Genomic DNA, 19,187 nt, shown 5'->3' with positions numbered 1-19,187 from the left:
TTTTGCTCTTTCGTAATGTACCCATTTCATGTCATGTCCATGTAAAATGATGACATCGGCGGGGTTTTCTAAAGTTGATCAATACCTTATATAAATTAATATTTAGTGAAATCAAAGCGAGACGACACCTTGTATCAGCGGCAAACGTGCATTGTTCACAGATGATGTTCACCATGCGCTCACACCACATGCTCACAGACGTAGTGCTAGAGGTGGGCAGCGAGCTTTTTCACGTTCACAAAGTCGTTCTGGCTGCCGGCAGCCCCTACTTCAAGGTAAGGATCCCGATTAGTAAGCAGCTGCTGCGAAAATATCATCTCACGTTTACACTGTGTAGTTTGGGAATAGCGTAGTAAATTGTAGGCGACTCCTGACCTCAGTTGACCCCTAATCATAACAAATTCATTCATAAAAACCGCACGCAAAGCGGCAGATGAACTCGCACGAAAATACACTGCGCTCAGACACTAGCTGGTCCGTCGCGTCGGCCCTACGCATCGCATAAACAATGCAGCTTGTTTTTGGTTTCAGTGGAAAATAGATCACACTATACATTTCACTTTTGCCTAAGGATATACCGCTGTGTGCAATATAATAGTCAGTGGCGGATTAACCGAACAGCAGAAAAAGCATATGCTAAGGGCCCCGCGCCTAGGGGGGGCCCCGCGCACCGACCCTGACCATGCGATTTCGGCACGCGAAACCGACCAAGTTATGTCGAACTCGCGCTCCGAGGATCCTGTACCATCACAATTTTTTTACAATGTATTTTTTTGGTAAGTCAGTGGCAATTTTGACATATTTTTCTTTATTACGGTACCAAGTTTGTAAGGTTGAGGAATGCATGGAGTTTTACGACTTATGCAAAGACCGGAAGCAGAGTTTCACATAAACCGAAGGTGCAGTGTCTCAAAGCTTTTGTGCATGGCTAAGCTGCAGGAAAGAGCAGAGCTCGGAGAAGAACAAAAGAAGTTGTGTTAAATAACAAACTGGTGAAAAGCAAGGAAGGATGATGGCCAGCTTTGCGGCAGTGGGAAGCCAGGAGTCCAAAATATGCGGAGTTGCTGCAAAGTCGTGATCGTGATCGAACCAACCTAATTGTCAAAGTATTATAAAAAGAAAAGCGGGGCTCCGCGTAGGCCGAATTTTAAGCCCTGCATCCGGGCCGGAATCCCATCCCATCCCATCAGGGCCGGAAAACCAAATGATCCCATGAGTCGTACTTTCGAGCGAGAATGAAGGCCGAGCAGCAGGCAAGCCGAGTTCACACTGGTTCCATTCCAAACTCTGTTCTACTACAATTCAGCCTTTGCATGGATGCGCGCCGCTATAGAACGCTACGGGCTTCCGTCCTTATACGAAGCTACAGACTCGCTCACACTAGGGCATCGATTTTATTCTTGCAGCTTTGCTATCAGTTTCGCACGGGAACGCGGCGAAATAGGAGAGACTCAGCTTTTGAGCTTGTTTTTTGACACACTTGACAATTGGTTTCCAGTTCCCACTGCGTCCCTGATACATCCTACCCGCTTTGTTCTTAAGTCCGACTCACGTTTCACCTGTTTATACAAGCTTTTATTTAACTTATTATTATTGAATGTTGTTAAACAGTATCCCAACATGCTTGAATTTAACTTGCGATATTCGTAAGTTGTTTTCAAATTTTGCAAATTATTTTTTTGACCATCTCTCAACATATTTTGTTTTTAAAATTTCGCCTACTAGAGAAAAATCGGTGACAATGCAATGTTGTGTTGAGATCGACCCTTCAAGGATCGTCCTGATTTGATGATGGAAACCGAAGGTATATGTTAGAAGAAGAAAGACGTTAATTGCACCAATCATGGGACATTTAAGAGAAAATTTAGAGTGTTTCGATATTTCACCGACACCTGTAAAATTTCTACCGCTTTACGCTTTAAAAGTTATATGTCGAATTTGGCCTTTATGTTTTCTATGTATTTAATGAGATTTTAAAGCTACAGCAATTGGTTTCAATATTATTAACCAATTAAAACTGGTTTTTTGCTCCAGTCATGGGATGTATGGCGCCATTCATTTTTGAACTAACAAATATCAATGAAAAATTAAATTTAAGCAGCTCTTTAGCTCTTGCTTATGGTAAAATGTTGCCAGCGCAATTAAAAACTGACGGTAAATACTTGTTTTACAGGATTTGTCTATACCATCCCATTACTGGTGCCTGTTCCATTATAGGGATGTTTACTATAGAAGGAAAGGTACTCTGATAACGCAACCTTACTAAGATTAGGCTCTTTTAAAATGCCTAAATGTAAATAAAAAAATAATACAATATCAGGAATTTATGAAAATAAATAAATATGGAAAATATCCCGATTTTAAATGACGATATACAGATGTTTCGTTTAAAAAAAACTATTAAATTATTTAATATTTATTATTTGTTATAGCTGCAATAGAAATACACACTTGGTGTAAATTTCGACTGTCTAACTGTTATGGGTCATATGATAGAGCACACTGAACGACAGATTTAATGAATACGATTTTTGTATAGAGTACCGGTATTGGAACAAAAACCAAATAATTACGATTTTCATATAGGTAGTAGGTATAACGACAATAGAGATATACATTTCAAGGTACGAGGCCGCCTGGACCCTGCTTGGACTTGGGCGATCACTTGAGAAGTAGCCTCTCAGGGTCGCGACTAATGGCAAATTCTTCTGCGAGCCCTATGTCCCTAATGAGAGATAACAGGATTACATCATCGTTTCGTATTATACACTTGGTGTAAATTTCGACTGTCTAACTGTTATGGGTCATATGATAGAGCACACTGAACGACAGATTTAATGAACACGATTTTTGTATAGAGTACCGGTATTGGAACAAAAACCAAATAATTACGATTTACGGTTGAGCTTACTTATATGTTTTTTTTTCTATCTCTATTACGGTTATAAAATACAGACCTCGAACTTGGTGTGATAATAAAGAAAAATACACTGCATAATTAACATGATTAAAAATAGTTCCAGCAAATTTAAACATTGTAAAAATGTTGTGATGGTACTGAATCCTCGGGGTGCGAGCCTGACTCGCAAGTAGCCGTTTTTTTTTAACCAGGGGGGGCCCGCGAGTTATTGTGCTAAGGGCCCCGCGCCTTCTTAATCCGCCCCTGATAATAGTAGTCAATCATATTGGATTTTTTTTCTGCATTACTTAACATTTATTCCAAATGAATTGTTAATAAACTTTACTTAAATAAAAAAAGAAGTAAAAAAAGTAACCATAACCGGCTTATTTACTTCCTGGCGGCAATTTTTATGAAACTGGAAAACCCAATGAAAAATATACAAATGTGGTATTTGACCGAATATTTGTTTTATATGCCTGCTTGAGGCTCTGGGGATAGTGCCGCCCACAACAAACTTCTTATAACTGTCTGTGTCTATAACCAATTTTTTGATATACATAGCAGTAGCGGCGCGTGAAAATTCTGGCTAGGCAACTCGGAACAAAAAAAAACCTAATTTATCATTATGTACTTTTTTTCATGATAAAAGTGAAGCGTACGCTAGGTGTATCCTTGGGCGCAACCTTTTGCAGTTAGTGAATAACCACCTTTGCCATACTATTATACACCAAAAATTACAAAATTTCACGGGCTTAGTAACTTTATTTATAAATTTGTGCACAAAACTTTTTTAAAAGGTTTTTACAAAAATTGGTATTAATGATAGTAAAATACAATAAAATTATACCCATTGATTCAATTAAATGTTTTTGTATGGTAATATTAAGCATACGCGTGGCAAACGCACCCGATTCAAAATTGTGAAACATTACACTCCAATATAAATCTTACCTGTTTGAATTTAAGGTTTAAATTCAAATGAAGCAGCATGGTAATATAACTGAAGTTACCGCGGCCGTGTACAGAGGGCCTACCACGTACCACGAAGTTCGCAAATAGCGAGCATCTTTCTCTGTCGCCTTAATAACGCTATTGGAGTAAAAGAGAAAGTTGCCCGCAGTTTGCGTACTGCGGTGTTCGCGGTAGGCCCCTCAGTACTCGCGGGCTTTATGAATATGTGCGTGCATTTTTCCAATATAAACCTTATACTTTTACGTTTAAGGTTTTTATTCAAATGAATAACTCGATACAAGACCGAGTTGCTTTGAAGCTCATTCGCGCGCACTCTCTATAGCAAAATTTATGAGCGTGTGCGTGAGTTTTCGTATCTGTGTAGTGGCGCATGAATGAATAGTCAAGCTGAGCTTCTCTTCGCGCGCCCGCTATGATTAGTTGAAATTTAATCAATAGTGAAGCTTTAGTAAATAGTGTTTACAATTCCAAGGTAATGTATTACGTAGTGTTTTCATTATGGATATAATATTTTTAATTTTAATGATGATTTATAAGTTTGGTTTATGTAGCAATAAATTTTAGGCAAGCCGATGGGAATCGAGTTGTATGGAGCCGCTGCCCCTGATACATAGTAAAATTACTCTATTGTAAATATACAGCTATTATATTGCCAGGGTTGGGCAGTATTTCAATTACATGTATTTGAAATACAAATACGTATTTTGTATTTCAAATACCGTACTTACATTTATTTATTATTTTGACTTTCGAATACTTTCAAGCTTTAAAATACATTTCTACAAAATACATTTTAAAAAGTTCTTAAATCGCATAATGGATTTTTTTTAATATAGTTAGGCCCAGGCTAGGCTAAGTGAGTGCGCGTGCCTTTATGGGTCTTGCAGTCAGAAGATAAGAGTGGTGTAAGTTATAAGCTGCAGCAGATCAGCGCCGAGCTTGAGGAACTGAAGCAGCGCCGTCAACGCACTCAGCATGAGATAGCTGGACTGGAGAACCAGACCCTTAGGCAGAGGTTCCAAGACATCCCACAGACCCTCAACCAACATATTATGTACAAGGAATAGGAATACCAAAACCTGCGAAGGCAAAATAATGGGTATAAAATATGATGGCTACAACAATGAAGAAGAGAAGTCCCTCGAGGACTGGTAAATCTAATTATTTCTTAACACATTCACTGCCAGGAACAAGTATGTGTATTCATTTTGTACTGGAAACGGGGCGCCCGGCACCGAAAGTCCTCTAAGAATCAAGCGAGAATAATGACGATGTGGCAGAAGCCCGTAACCTAGGAATCCTTACATACATTTCGAAAATCATTTAATTGAAACGGTTAGAAATTGCTTTTATAGATTGACGGTTCTTTACAAGGTGCGAAACTATCTCAGTGTAGACATGCGCGTGAAATTATGTGACACTCTTATCCTGTACAAACTTAACTATACGGACATTGTATTACTGTTCGGAATAATATTACTACGGAAACTGTTTTACTAGCTCGCATCAAAAGAGTTATTCAACGACTGCAAAATGCCTGTGCACCTTCCCGTGTTCCCGGTTTGCTTCCCGATGCCACCACCTCGGGCACACATAAGCCCACACCTGAGTACTATGAATAGTTGACGTATTCTACATTTTGCCACTCTCCTCTTTGGTATCTGTATCAGTAAAAGGCCGGTGTACTTATTTGAGAAATTGACCATCTATCAACACATCAGACGTCCTCCCAGACTACTATGCCCAAGGCACAGAACCGCTGCATTCCGTGGCATCTTTCGCTACGCTGCCACGAAGTGCTGGCATAATCTTCCACCACCAATTCGACAGAGCAGTACTATTGCTTCCTTTAAATCAAGACTGAAAGCGTACCTAATAGACCAACAAAGATTTGCTGCCTGAAGCTATATATATATATAATTATATATATATATAAACCTTCCATCCTCTTTTTCCGGATCCCGTCATTCTTATTTATTAGTTTATTACCTATTTTGTACTTTAGTTACTCACCAGTTATGTATGAATATATATAATTTAATGTATATATTTATTTACGTCATCCACAACATGTCGCATACTGTGCTGTCCCGCACACCCAACTAATATAGGCTCCACATAAAACCAGCGCCGTTGACCACGCTAGTCGCGCCAGCTGCATTGCTGAGTGGAGACCATTTCGGCTTCACATCTCAGTTTCTACTGTTTTATTTATCTTTGCCCTGTATTTGCTATATGTAAGTAAGTAAGTAAGAAAATATTCTTTATTGCACCAACAATTATACATTTTACATACATGTAAAACTACAAATTAATTTTATATGTGTTATTTGATTTGATGTGTTGTTTGAATAAATGATTTCTATTCTATTCTATGTCTTCATTGCCTTTGCATGACACATGGCAGGCCAGGTTTTTGAACCCTAATAATATCAATCATAATATTAGAAGAGTATTCATTAAATTTAATACCAGCTTATGCTCCTCCGCTCCTGTCAAGAGAATGTTTCCATTGACTGGATACGCTCATTCACCGACAACACTGAACTTACAATTTGCTACATGCATGAATTTTTTGGAGGCAGTCAATCGCGATTCAAAACTCCTCATACAAAAGTGCTTTGCTTGCGACTTCACAGCTCACAGGTGACACGGTTACGCCGAAATACATGGATAGATTTATGTAAAATAAGTTGTTCGTTATTTACGCCGTAAAAAATGCGTCTATGTTTAAGTTGCCATAGTTACTTGTTATATCTCGTTATAACATAAGGACTCCTATAAAAACATTTAATATTTATTAGGGCAATGCAATAAAAAAAAAATATATATAACATTTAATACTGTTGCGTTTTGAACACATATTAAATTACATTTATAACTAGGTATATAACGAATTTATTTTATTACCTTTACGTATCGACGTTTCGGCACAGGTTTCACAGGTCATTGTTGCGGCTAAGTGATTTCCTAGCTATTTAATACTTATAGAAAAAAAAAGTTTTATGGAAGGAAATTCCTTCTTCAATCCATAAAAACCTGTAAAAAATATTCGCCGATAAGTTAAATCATAGCACAAACATATTTTATATTTCAAATACCTGTTACCTAAGTAATTTGTATTGTATTTTATATTTCTAATATGATTTAAAATGAATTGTGTAATTTGTATTTGAAATACTATAAAACCAGTATTTTGCCCAACCCTGTATATTGTACACTACATAATATTAGGGTATTTAAACTGTAATAAATTAGGCAGGTAATTTACTGTACATATAGGATAAAATGTACATTTGATCTTCATATATATCTATAAGTCCAAAATAATATCAAAATTAATGTTGTTGCTCTTAGATACCGGTGTATATAGGCATATTGATAAGTTTTAGTTATCGTAAACAAGTATGCATAGTCACATCACCCAGTGCTTACCTAGCGTTAGCCACACATTAACCAGTATAAATGAGATCTTCGATTACCCACGGTTTCTACCAATCTCGATTTTATACTTATACTGGTATACCTAATGCGAACGCTTACTTCGTGGGTACACAGCTCAAGGTGACAAGTCGTTGTATGCGAGTTCGTTGTAATAAAACTGCAAGTCACGCTAACGCTATAACCCATAACTAATTTTTTAATTACCGATTTATGTTAATTTAACATTGTTGACCTTGTAATGTTGTATTGATGCCTTTCAATATAGGTAAACTTGCCTATTACTATGTTTTAGAAAATTTTGCTCCGTGGTTTTGTTGTAAATAATAAAGCATATGTGTTAAGTTGTGTACGTCACGTCATGGAAAGGACCTCTAGGAAAAAGAGGCAAAGAAAGACGCACTTTGAGGTGGCAAGATGAGATCACCAAAATTGCCAGGCCAAATACAAGTGGCCAAGGATCAAGAAACATGGAGGGCTTTGGAAGAGACCTTCACCTGTGAAAGCGGGGTTCTTGAATAATTTACCAAAAGCAACAAATACGTATCTAAACAATGTAATAATTCAAGAAATAAAAGGCTTTTTATTTTATTTCATTATTTATATGTGTTAAGTTAAAAGCAAGATCTTCCAGATAATATCCTCGTGAAACATTAATAGGGTCGATTAACTAGATTCAGACCAAGATAAGTTCGCAGTCATTTTGATAGCCCAGCTTGTGCAAGTGTTAAGTAAACGTCATAATTTCATAGAAGTTTTACGTTTAAAATGACAATTACACCGTCTGGGCTGCCCACTTAACTTGGTCTGATTCTATTTCTTTTTGTTATTTTGTTCCGTCAGCCAGAGGACAATATCAATAGTAAACAAGTAGTAAACTGTTAAGTACCTATAACAAGTTCTACTAACATGATGCATGACCAGTGGCGTAGCTAGCATGGGTGGCACCCGGTGCGGAAATTGTGGGTTTCAATAAAAATTGTAAAATTTATAAAAAAAAAGTAATAGTAATTTATGTTTAATATTCCCTAGCTCAGAATTTACTCCATCGCTTTCATTTTAGATTGCCCCCTGCGGCTTGGGTGGAATCCAAAACCTGCTGTACTGTGTGTGCTGTATTGATTCCCCGGGGAAAAATTTGCCGTTTTTCGTTTGTTTTGGCAGAATCTCAATACGCAGAGTAGTCTTTTGCAAGAGTAGTTAGTAGGCACGTGTGTAAATGTGCGTGCGTCCGTGTGTGTGTGTTTGTCAACAGCAGCTTCCTTGTCTTCAAAACGGAGTGTTCTTTAATCTCGTATATAACCCTACTAGACGATTGTAAATAAAATATGTTAAGCGATAATTATTAAATATGGTGACACTCGTCTGCCATAATGTTATTTTTTGACATGTTAGGCATCGAAGGACCAGACCTATCCGGCATTCAGCCACGATTGAAAATTGTGAAGACAAAAATATTTTATACGGCTATTAAATTATCAAATAAGTATACTTATTTATAAACATACACAAAATACATAATTTATAAACGTCAGTATTTTAAACGTAAAACTCATGTATACCTACTTGGCTCGTATAATTAGTGACATAAGTAGGTAGGTACTTCATTTAAAAAAAGCTATAACTCACGAATGAGTTACAGCTTTTTTCACAATCCATGACTCCCGCGGGATCAATATTTGTAGATATAGGCCTTTGTAATCGAATCGTGGTATGGGCATGTGATGCGGATGGATGAAAGTCATGTGACGAGAAATGTATTACGAATGAATGTGGAGGGATGGAACGGCAGAGGAAAACCTAGGAAACCGTGGATGGATTGTGTGAGAGATGACATGAAACGAACGCGAGTGAACGATGAGATGACGGGTGACAGAAAGATATGGAAGGAAAAGACATGCTGCGCCGACCCCAAATGAATGGGATAAGGGCAAGCGAATGATGATAGGCCTTTGTACTTCAGTACACCTGTGTTCGTCTGTCTGCCTATATGTCACAACCATTTTTTAGATTGATAACTGTCACCATTGTTGGAATTTCAAGACCAGCGGTTAAGGAAATAAGCTGTGTGATTACAACCGCGATTACAAATACCACGCTAATAAGTACATTGTTAACTACTAAATTAACAACCAGCAACAATTTAATTAGATTAATTGACTAGTTGGGTCTAGTTTCTTCACTGTCAAAGTAAGATAAACAGTCATTTTCGTAATAACTTATCAAAATTTGGTATCAGATAGGTCAGCGAGTCCTAGAAGCTCTATAAAATGTAACCAAAATTGTCGAGAAAATTTGTTGTCCTGTTGGGCGTTCTCTTGGGTGTACAAAAAGAACATTAACACTATTAAGAAGCAACTGTATACGCAATATTTCACCGTTAAAGTTGCAATTTTCTTATTTTCCGTGCTTTGAGACGGCTTCTCGGTGACCGAGACGTCAGGATCATTTGCCGTTTTATTAGGGGCGTTTCGTGAGTAGAGTATATAGTTATTTCACTAGTACGGAAGGCATATCATAGTATACTCCTATGTCTCTTAACGTAATAAACCTATATAGAGCGAAACCCGGTACCTTTTAAAAACGACACTGGGAAAAGAGTGCTCCCGGGTCGCGTCCTTGGCCTTATACCTAGTACCTATATGCTCAAGTTGCTCAATTTATATTCGAAAAATAGACCTTAGGAATTTGTCGCTCTAGGCTAGCCTAGAGCGGCAAAATCCTAAGGTCTAATTTCACCTGAATTCAATTTATATGTGTTATTATTTCTTCTTTATTGACAGGCGATGTTCACAAGCGGTCTGAAAGAGTGCGAGATGTCACGCGTGCGGTTGCAAGGCGTGTGCCCCTCGGCCATGGCGTGGCTCGTGTACTTCATGTACACGGGCAAGGTGCGCATCACGGAGGTCACCGTGTGCCAGCTGCTGCCTGCCGCGACCATGTTCCAGGTACTTTTAACAGCAACACTCGAAGAGGGGGCTGAGGCAGAATTGTAGTTTTTATATTGATTTATTACACGTTGTAACCAAGGACGAATACCATGAGAAAATTAACACGGAAACTACGAGTAGACTACATTTGCAAGGGCAGAGTCCAACCAAAACCTTAAAAGGTTTAAGTTGTCTGGATAGGGAAGAGAATCACGAAAATATGTCTAATTTTCATTTATTTTCAGTTGTATTTCGTTATGGCCGTACTTGAACGAACCAAAAATAGGTCATATACGGCGTTCTCTAAACAAAAGATTTCTTTAAGATGTATTTATGAAGTGGAGCCACCCAGATTTTTGATGCACGTTTCAGCGTCCGTGACCTCTGAGTTTAATAATTGTTTAAGTGTAGGTTCTAAGTCAAGTTTGGTATCATTTTCAACTAAATCAAACGTAGATTTCATCGAAATCGGTTCAGCGGTTAGCCGGTTATTGTTACCTACCACAACATATAAATTTTTAGTAATAATTTAATTTCGATTTCGGAGTAACAATGGCACAATTTACGCTACACGTATAATATCTGTCAATTTTATAGACCTTGGGCTTGGATGAAATAAACTTATAGGAGGATTTTTTTCCTAATTATCACATGTTTGTTGCTATGAATAGTATTCCATCAAAGTGGTAAAAGATAGGTAGGTATATAAAGTGATCATATAGTAAATATAATATTCATTTACGAAGCTTGATCTTTTAATTTTTTTATTATTATTTTAATACTCACAATCTTGTGCAATAAAACCCATTTTATGAAATTTTTAGGTTAAAGTATATTAGTGTAGTGTGGATTAGGGGTACACTTTAGTCAGAGAGCGTATAATGCATTGAAAGTGCAATATAATAATGTCTTTAGCAGGAGCGGCGCGTGGAAATTTTGGCTAGGCAACTCGGACCAAAAAAAAAACACTTACCTTGACATTATGTACTTATTTTTCCGTGATAAAAGTGAAGCGTGCGCTATGTGTGTCCTTGGGCGCGACCTTTTGCAGTTAGTGCATAAACCACCTTTGCCATACTAGTCATCACTGACTTCACGTAAACAGTGTATATCGAGTATGAAAAAAGCCTTTTGAACAGCATTCACATCCCAGCACGTAACACACGTTAGTTTAAAAAAAACACAAGCATTACAAATGTTAATTAAATAAAAAAACACCAAACCAGTGAAACTTAAAATACCGAGTAAAAATCATTACTTAAAAAGCTATCATGCACATCATTAAACCGAAACCAACGACCTGCTCTAATAGACAACACCTCTTGCAAACGCAACTTGCTTATTTAAAAAAAAAACGGTGAATTAAGCAGCACACACGTTGGTTAAAAAATACAAACATTACACATGTAAATTAATTAAAATATGACCATATTAGTGAAACAAAATCACCAAGTTAAAACACGTCAATTAAAACCTATTATTGAATTATTAAACCGAAACCTGCCCTCATAGACTCAACACGTCTTTCAAACCCTAAACACCTATTTAGAAAAACGTGCGTTTACTAAACCTGCAAATATCATCAAAACTACTTTTAGGTTTTGTTAATCCCTGCACGTTCCACGCGTTATTTAAAAAACACAAGGATTACACGTTTTAATGAAATAAGAAATGACCAAATCAGTAAAGCAAAGCTTAAATCACCAGCTAAAAAACACCAATTAAAAACTATCTTGCACATTATTAAACCGAAACCAGCAACCTGCCGTAAAGCTTTGCGAGCGAGACAGCGCTATGGTCATTACATAGCGATGTCTCGTTTGCACAACGCCACGCCACGGCGCGCGGATCCGCGTCCGTGTGTTCGAGCCGTAGACTTAACAGTCTCAACACCTCTTGCTAACGCTAAATATTTATTAAAAAAAACATGCATTTACCTAAACTGAAAATAGGTTGAAAGGCGATTGATTTTTTTAAATGATAATTTCTGATTTAGGCTTTAAATAACAGTCTATTTGTATTGTAACATAATTCTGCGGTCTTTTTTAACAAAATGAGCCAAAACACTATCGTAAAATTCGTGACGTTTTTGAATTTTTAGCAGTAAATGTTTTTCTATTGAAATTATGGCCAAATTTGACAATCTTTCTTCTTTTTGACAATTTCGCGTGTAGGTATGAATGCGCTTCAAGGCCGAAAACGATCTTTCCGCGGATACAACCGATACGGGAAGAGTCAAAAAAATGTGACACAAAGTTAAAAGTTGCGAGAATATGTCCCTCAAGGATGAATTGTGGAGGTACAAATAAAGTTCGTACGCGTCTAATGTATTTAGACTTGGCGAGGTGTACATAACATTTAATTCATTTTTTAAGGCCGTGAAATTGAAAACATTTGGAAACTCGTTCATTAAATCGGATATTTTTTCATCGGGGAATAATCTGCAATATTGGGTGTATTTGTGTTTGTTTAATAAATCCAAGAAAGTGAGTTTATTCAATGATCGATATCGGAAATCTATTTGAATTAAAACGTTATCAATAATTTTTTGATATAGTAGTTTATACTGAGTTTTTAAGTCCATTTCTGTGTTTAATCGGCGACGACGTCGCGGGGGCTCACTATAGCCTTGAATTCCTTCGAATATGGAATCAAATATTCATAAACTCCTCTGTTAGCCAAGAGCGAAATGAGTCATTTAATAAATAATCTACTACACAACAATCGAAGTGGACTAACGCAACGCGGCCATAAGTAAAATAAAAGAAAGTACCTTTTCCTAAAAACAAGGTCAGTCCCTTGAAAACACCTGCGCTACGAACAATATCCAACACTTATACGCACAAAATTTCACTGGTTTTGGTTTAGTAACATAATAATATATAAAATGCACAAAACTAACTAAAATCACATAAAAACACAAGCCTTGGGAACAACCGAGACGGGAGTGTTGTCATAACATTATTCCATTTTCACCCACGAATTCTAAAACCTATTACTACAAACCTTCAAACAGAACTTTCTTTGAAGAAACGTTCGTTATCAAATTACAAAAATTGAGACTACATAAGTTTCTTGGATTATGTAATAAAATGTATCTTTTTTTAAAGGTTTTTACAAACCTTGGTATTAATTATAGCAAAATACAATAAAATTTTACCCGTTTATTCAATTCAATGTTTTTGTATGGCAATATTAGGCATACGTGCGGCAAACGCCACTCGATTCAAAATTGTGAAACATTACACTCTAATATAAATCTTACCTGTTTGTATTTAAAGTTTAAATTCAAATAAAGCAGCATGTTAATATAACGGACGTTGTTGCGGCCGTGTACTACGGGGCCTACCGCGAACGCCTTGGTTTGCAAATATTGCGAGCACCTTTCTATGTCACTCTAGTTACACCATGATTGGAGTAAAAGAGAAAGTTGCCCGCAATTTGCGTACTTCGGGGTTCGCGGTAGGCCCCTCAGTACTCGCGTGAACTTTATGAATGTGTGTGTGCATTTTTCCAATATAAACCTTAATTATTACGTTTAAGGTTTTTATTCAAATGAATAACTCGATACAAGACCGAGTTGCTTTGAAGCTCATTCGCGCGGACTCTCTATAGCAAACTTTATGAGTGTGTGTGTGAGTTTTCGTATCCGTGTAGTGTCTTATGAATGAATAGTCAAGTTTAGGCTTAACTAGCTTGACTTTGCGCGCCCGCTCGTGAAGCTTTAGTAAATCGTGTTATCAATTCCAAGGTAATGTAAATACGTAGTGTTTTCAATGTGGATATATTTTTAATTTTAATGATGATTTATAAGTTTGGTATATGTAGCAATACATTTTAGGCAAGCCGGTGGGAATCGAGTTGTATGGAGGCGCCGCCCCTGGTCTTTAGGGCCCTGTTTCGGCTCCCCCGCTTTTGTAGTGCTTCGGGAATGTTCGCTGACGCAGCGGTTGATGATTTTTATGCAATAATGCGGAAAAAGTCAGTGTCCATTCTACGGCGAATGTGGGCGAGCGGAAACGGGATCCTAAAGATGATAGCAGATAGGCTGGACTCTACCGTCCTTGCCCGGTTCACTGATCTGCATGTACAACCTAATCGAAGAGCCGGGCAGGGAGGGAGGGGGCCAAAGAGGCCATTTATCTTATAAGTATAGGCTTAGGTTATAGTTTTAGTATTTGTTTTTTTGTTGTCTGATATAAATGTTTTTTTTTATAAACCATCATAAAGTGAAAAAAAAAACTGTTTATTTTTTTATTACTTGGGTACAACATTAGTTTTTACAATTCAGATGCAGTTTACATAGGTACCTAAGGTCAATGCCGCCAAATCCGTCTGCGGGAAATTCCACATTTTAAATTTAATCGTTGCTTATCGAGGTTGACCATAGACCGTTGTCTGAGAAACGCGCTCGACCGCTCGTATACCTACGGAATTTCCTGCAAACGAATTTGACCGCATAGATATAGATATTAAGTGTTCTTATAACTATACACATTATTGGTTATGAACATGAGATTAGCGCTCGACAGATATCGAACGTGATCGAGGCGTGCTGCGCGTTCCTGGAGCGGCAGCTGGGCCCGTCTAACGCCATCGGCATCGCCAACTTCGCGGAGCAGCACTGCTGCACCGACCTTAAGCAGAAGGCAAACCAGTTCATTGAGAGGCATTTCACGGAGGTACCTACTTTCATTGTTATTAAATAGAATCCTGGGTCACCACTAATTACCTACAAGTAGTGATATTACTTAATATCCTTTCCTAATTTTTTAACCTCAAAAGTAGTGGTAATTAACTTTTTATTCCGAAATGCTAGGGTTCCTAGGATATCTAATATTGCGGTGCAGTAATATTTAAACAACACAATAATTCAGAGTATAGTTACTCAGATTTAATTTTGAAGGAAAAAGTTACCACCACTCTTGAGGTTATAAAATTTCTTATCTGAAAAAAAAACGGGGGCGGCGGGCTGATCTCCGCTGACACAGTGGTGGGTGTATTTTACTAGTGGAGTAGAGTTTCCAATGTTGTGCGGTATACCTTGAATCTAATCTAATCGACATAATCACAACCCCTCAACGATGGTGAAAAATCCTATAAATAAAAATATGTGGTAGTCGACAATAGTTGGCAAGCCAACGAGTTTAATTAACTTACCTTTAATTCTATCAGGTCTGCCAAGAGGAGGAATTCCTTCAACTGACGCCGTCAGAGCTGATAGCCCTTGTGCGGAAAGACGAGCTAAACGTGCGAGAAGAGTGCGAGGTCTACAATGCCGTGCTCAGTTGGGTGAGTTAGCTTAAACCACAAACAAGTAAGACAAATAGACATGAGGAGAAAACATAACATCAAAATAATACAAGCAAATAGTTAGTATTTATATTAGAAGAGATGTTAAATCTAACAAAAAAATCGAGCATCCGACATGACAGCCGATTTCGATAAGTAGTGCAATACAGCGATATTTTGTGGTGAAAGAATTGTCAAATGTCAATTTTTGAAAACCAAAGTTACTGCACAGCAAATTGCACGGTGCTGTACATCGACATCTACATTAGCTGTCAAATTTGGAGATACAAAGCACGAATTTGCCTTATACTTTAGACGTCTAATACTATCAATATCTTTTTGATACCTTTTAGCAAACGAATCCAAAGTTTCTGTTTAAACAATTGGGACTTTCTATATTGTAAGATCGTGAAGACCGTGAAATTCCTATGCATATCGTGATTTTTTTTGTCTTGTTCCCCGAATCGACGGAGTAGCGAGCTCCGTCGACTCGGGGCTCCTATCCTATTTATAGACAGTTTGTCCTTCGGGCTTCTGAAGCAACCTAGCGAACCTATCCTACGTAACTACTGGTTAAATGTGACTACCACCAAAACATTACGATCTGCCTGATCTTATGATCTGCCGCCGACATATATAAGTTATATGTGTTGTAAAATTTTCGGCAAGTTCTGGATGCCGGCAAGATGGAAAATCTAACTGCTCATTGCCTTCAAAGAACCATCTTTATTTTGTTCTGAATATCGACTCCAACAAAGCTGCCCCCGCCAAGTTTTACGTAACAACCTTGTATTCAATTAAAACCCTCCTACCTACTTAGTGCAAGCTCAAATTAAGTTCTTCGGAAAATGTCCGATCTGTAAGGTGATGCCTTACGTTCCAGGTGATATATGACGAAGACCGGCGACACCCGCGCATGGAGCACATCCTCCAGGCCGTGCGCTGCCAGTACCTCACACCTAGCTTCCTCAAGGAGCAGATGAGCTCGTGTTCTGTACTGCAGAAAGTGCCCGCCTGTCGGGAGTACCTTGCGAAGATATTTCAGGTAATAATGGGAATAAAGGTGGGAAACTTGACGTAGATGCCGCAGAAACCATATTTTTGTGTGTTTAAGGTATTTTTTCCCACCTCTTATTTAGAAGTTAAGAACTCGTAGCTGAGGGCAATAGAAATCCCTTAAAATGTGCATGTTTAAATATTTTAAATAACTAATCGGTCCAGGAATGATGAAGTTCTGAGGTAGCAAGCATTAAAAAACATACAACCGAATTGAGAACCTATTAAAATATAGGAATCAGATAAAAACCAGCCAAGTGTACCTGTCGGTTAGCGCCCCAAATACCTCACACATTTTTATACTAACAAGGAAAGGTACCCAACTGTCCGGTTCCGATTTGATTTATATTTATATATGTTATAAAGTAGTCTAAAATAACGGACACGTATTTTTTTTTAGCTGCCCAAACTCAACCAATTGGGAGAAATTGTCCTCCAAAGTACTAAAAAATTACTAAATCTTCTAACTCCTATAGAAAGTGATGCTCAAGCAACTTGCTAGTTAATGGCTGATTTGAGTATATGTTTGAAAGCAGCAAAAAATAATGAGCACGTGTTTTGTTATATCTGCTAAAACTCATTTTTTCCTAAAAAAATCGACATTCGAAGTTTTATAATATCTTATCGCTAAAGTTACACATAAAGACGGTTGTTTTTTTTAGGAAAACTTGAGTTTAAGCAGATATAACAAAACACGTGTACATAATTTTTTCCTGTCCTCAAACATATTCTCAAACAAACCATTAACTAGCAAGTTGCTTGAGCATCACTTTCTATAGGAGTTAGAAGATTTTAGTAACTTTTTAGTACTTTGGAGGACAATTTTTCCCAATAGGTTGAGTTTGGGCAACTAAAAAAAAATACGTGTCCGTTATTTTAGAGTACTCTATAACATGTATATAAATATAAATCAAATCGGAACCGGACGGTTGGGTACCTTTCCTTGTAAGTATATATTTCTTTCATAAGATCGACTCACGCTTGACCTTATTGTAGGTTTTCCTGTATTGTTGCTTCGTTGTTACTGTGTTGTTTGTAATGGTAAAAAGGGCTATTTTTTGGAATTTATCGAAATTATAGGGTTGTGACAGACGGAGGGATGGACAGTTAGACTATTGAAGTACAGAACGCCAAAAACCAAAGATCGCAAATAAGTAACTTCTTTTTTGAAATTGGTTAATAGACAGAATGGATAATTTGCGTTTATTATCTCCTGTATCCATTTGAACACTAAACGGAAAATACGCCTCTAAAATAACACCTTTGACTTCGCAAGTTCACATGTGCATTCGTTCACTTAGAATTACGAGGTGAAATACTAATTAAACTTATAAAGTTTCTCGGTGGAAATAAGAATATAAGATCTTATAATGTTCGTCCTTGATAAATAAAAAAAAACTATGCCTATAAAAGACGCAAATAAATGATGATACAGATAATCGATTACAAGTGATGGAATACATATATATGTATACTTAATAACAGATAAATGACCAAGCAATAATGTTATCTCTATCCTACCGCATTTATTCCTATGACGTCAAGATAGCAATTTATAACTAGTTTGGTATGTTTATCTTGTGTTTGATTTTGTTTTGTTCAATGAGGCATTTCCTTTTGTAATCTACAACCTACGACTGAAAGAAAGTCACAGAACGGGAGCGCGACCGAGTGGTGTTAGATGCTTGACACCTATAAAAACAGGATTGTACGAGCTCTTGCTGCGTCCAGTACAAATTTTTCAAATAACGAACCTGGCTGGCTACTCTAATTTTGTATTAGACACCAATAAAATATAGTTTTCAGCTTGGGCATAAATTCTTTTTTTGTCTGTGTCGGGTTGTTCTCCTCTCATATATAGGTCACATTTCTCAACCGATTCGCGTGAAATTTAGTGAGCAGGTTCGATAATAATATTTCTTTCGATTCAACTTATGGAAGTTATAAAAATTGGAAGAAGCGATTATTTTAATAAGTATTTCCTTAATCAAAAAGTTTTTGAACAAACCTTTACTTTTTTTGTAGACTTATTATCAACATTTGATAATAGTTCTTTAAAAAAAGTATCAAAGATTTAATTTATTGATCTCATATGACACGTAAATATTCATTGTTTTTTTAGTTTTACATATATGCAGTGCACCCTTAGTAGCGTCTCACAAAATGCGCCTATGTTCCAAATTTCATTCAAATGTACCTTATAGTTTTAGAGATAAATGGCTGTGGCATACAGACAGACGGACGGACGGACATAACCAAACTATAAGGGTTCCTTTTTTGCCACTGGATAAATAATGTATTCAGATTGGAAAATAAAATAGAAAGTTCATGAAGAGGAATATTTAACATTATGGTCTAACTTCTGACCCTCTGGGGTCTGCCGCGAAAATCTAAATGTCGTTATCTGCTTCTCTATCACTCTTGCATGTACGAGCAACACAGAGGTAGATACTTAATTTTCGTTATATTTCGTCGATTTCAACGTCGTTATATTTCCACCAATTTACACAAAACTTTAACAAGTTATATACCTAAAACTTCCTAAGGAATCACTCTATTGATAGATGAAAGTCGTATGAAAATCCGTTCAGTAG

General features: G+C 37.1%; 1 protein-coding gene across 3 annotated transcripts in view; it reads left to right on the top strand.

The window, feature by feature from the left end:
- The window catches only part of LOC133519739 (kelch-like ECH-associated protein 1B), a 41,658-nt gene that overhangs the window by 8,415 nt on the left and 14,056 nt on the right, over positions 1-19,187 (top strand). For all 3 annotated transcript variants that reach the window (XR_009799664.1, XM_061853803.1, XM_061853802.1), the window contains exons 3-7: positions 162-275; positions 10,099-10,263; positions 14,778-14,927; positions 15,421-15,537; positions 16,421-16,582. Coding sequence is in view for 2 of the 3 variants with exons in the window: in XM_061853803.1 (XP_061709787.1) it covers positions 162-275; positions 10,099-10,263; positions 14,778-14,927; positions 15,421-15,537; positions 16,421-16,582 (708 nt within the window). In the remaining variant the exon portion in view is untranslated. The remainder of the gene's footprint in view (positions 1-161; positions 276-10,098; positions 10,264-14,777; positions 14,928-15,420; positions 15,538-16,420; positions 16,583-19,187) is intronic.

Source organism: Cydia pomonella, chromosome 7 (assembly GCF_033807575.1).
Source record: "Cydia pomonella isolate Wapato2018A chromosome 7, ilCydPomo1, whole genome shotgun sequence".
In the NCBI taxonomy this organism is placed as follows: Eukaryota; Metazoa; Arthropoda; class Insecta; order Lepidoptera; family Tortricidae; genus Cydia; species Cydia pomonella.
Note: the sequence above shows the minus strand (reverse complement) of the source record. Positions and strands in the feature narration are given on the sequence as shown.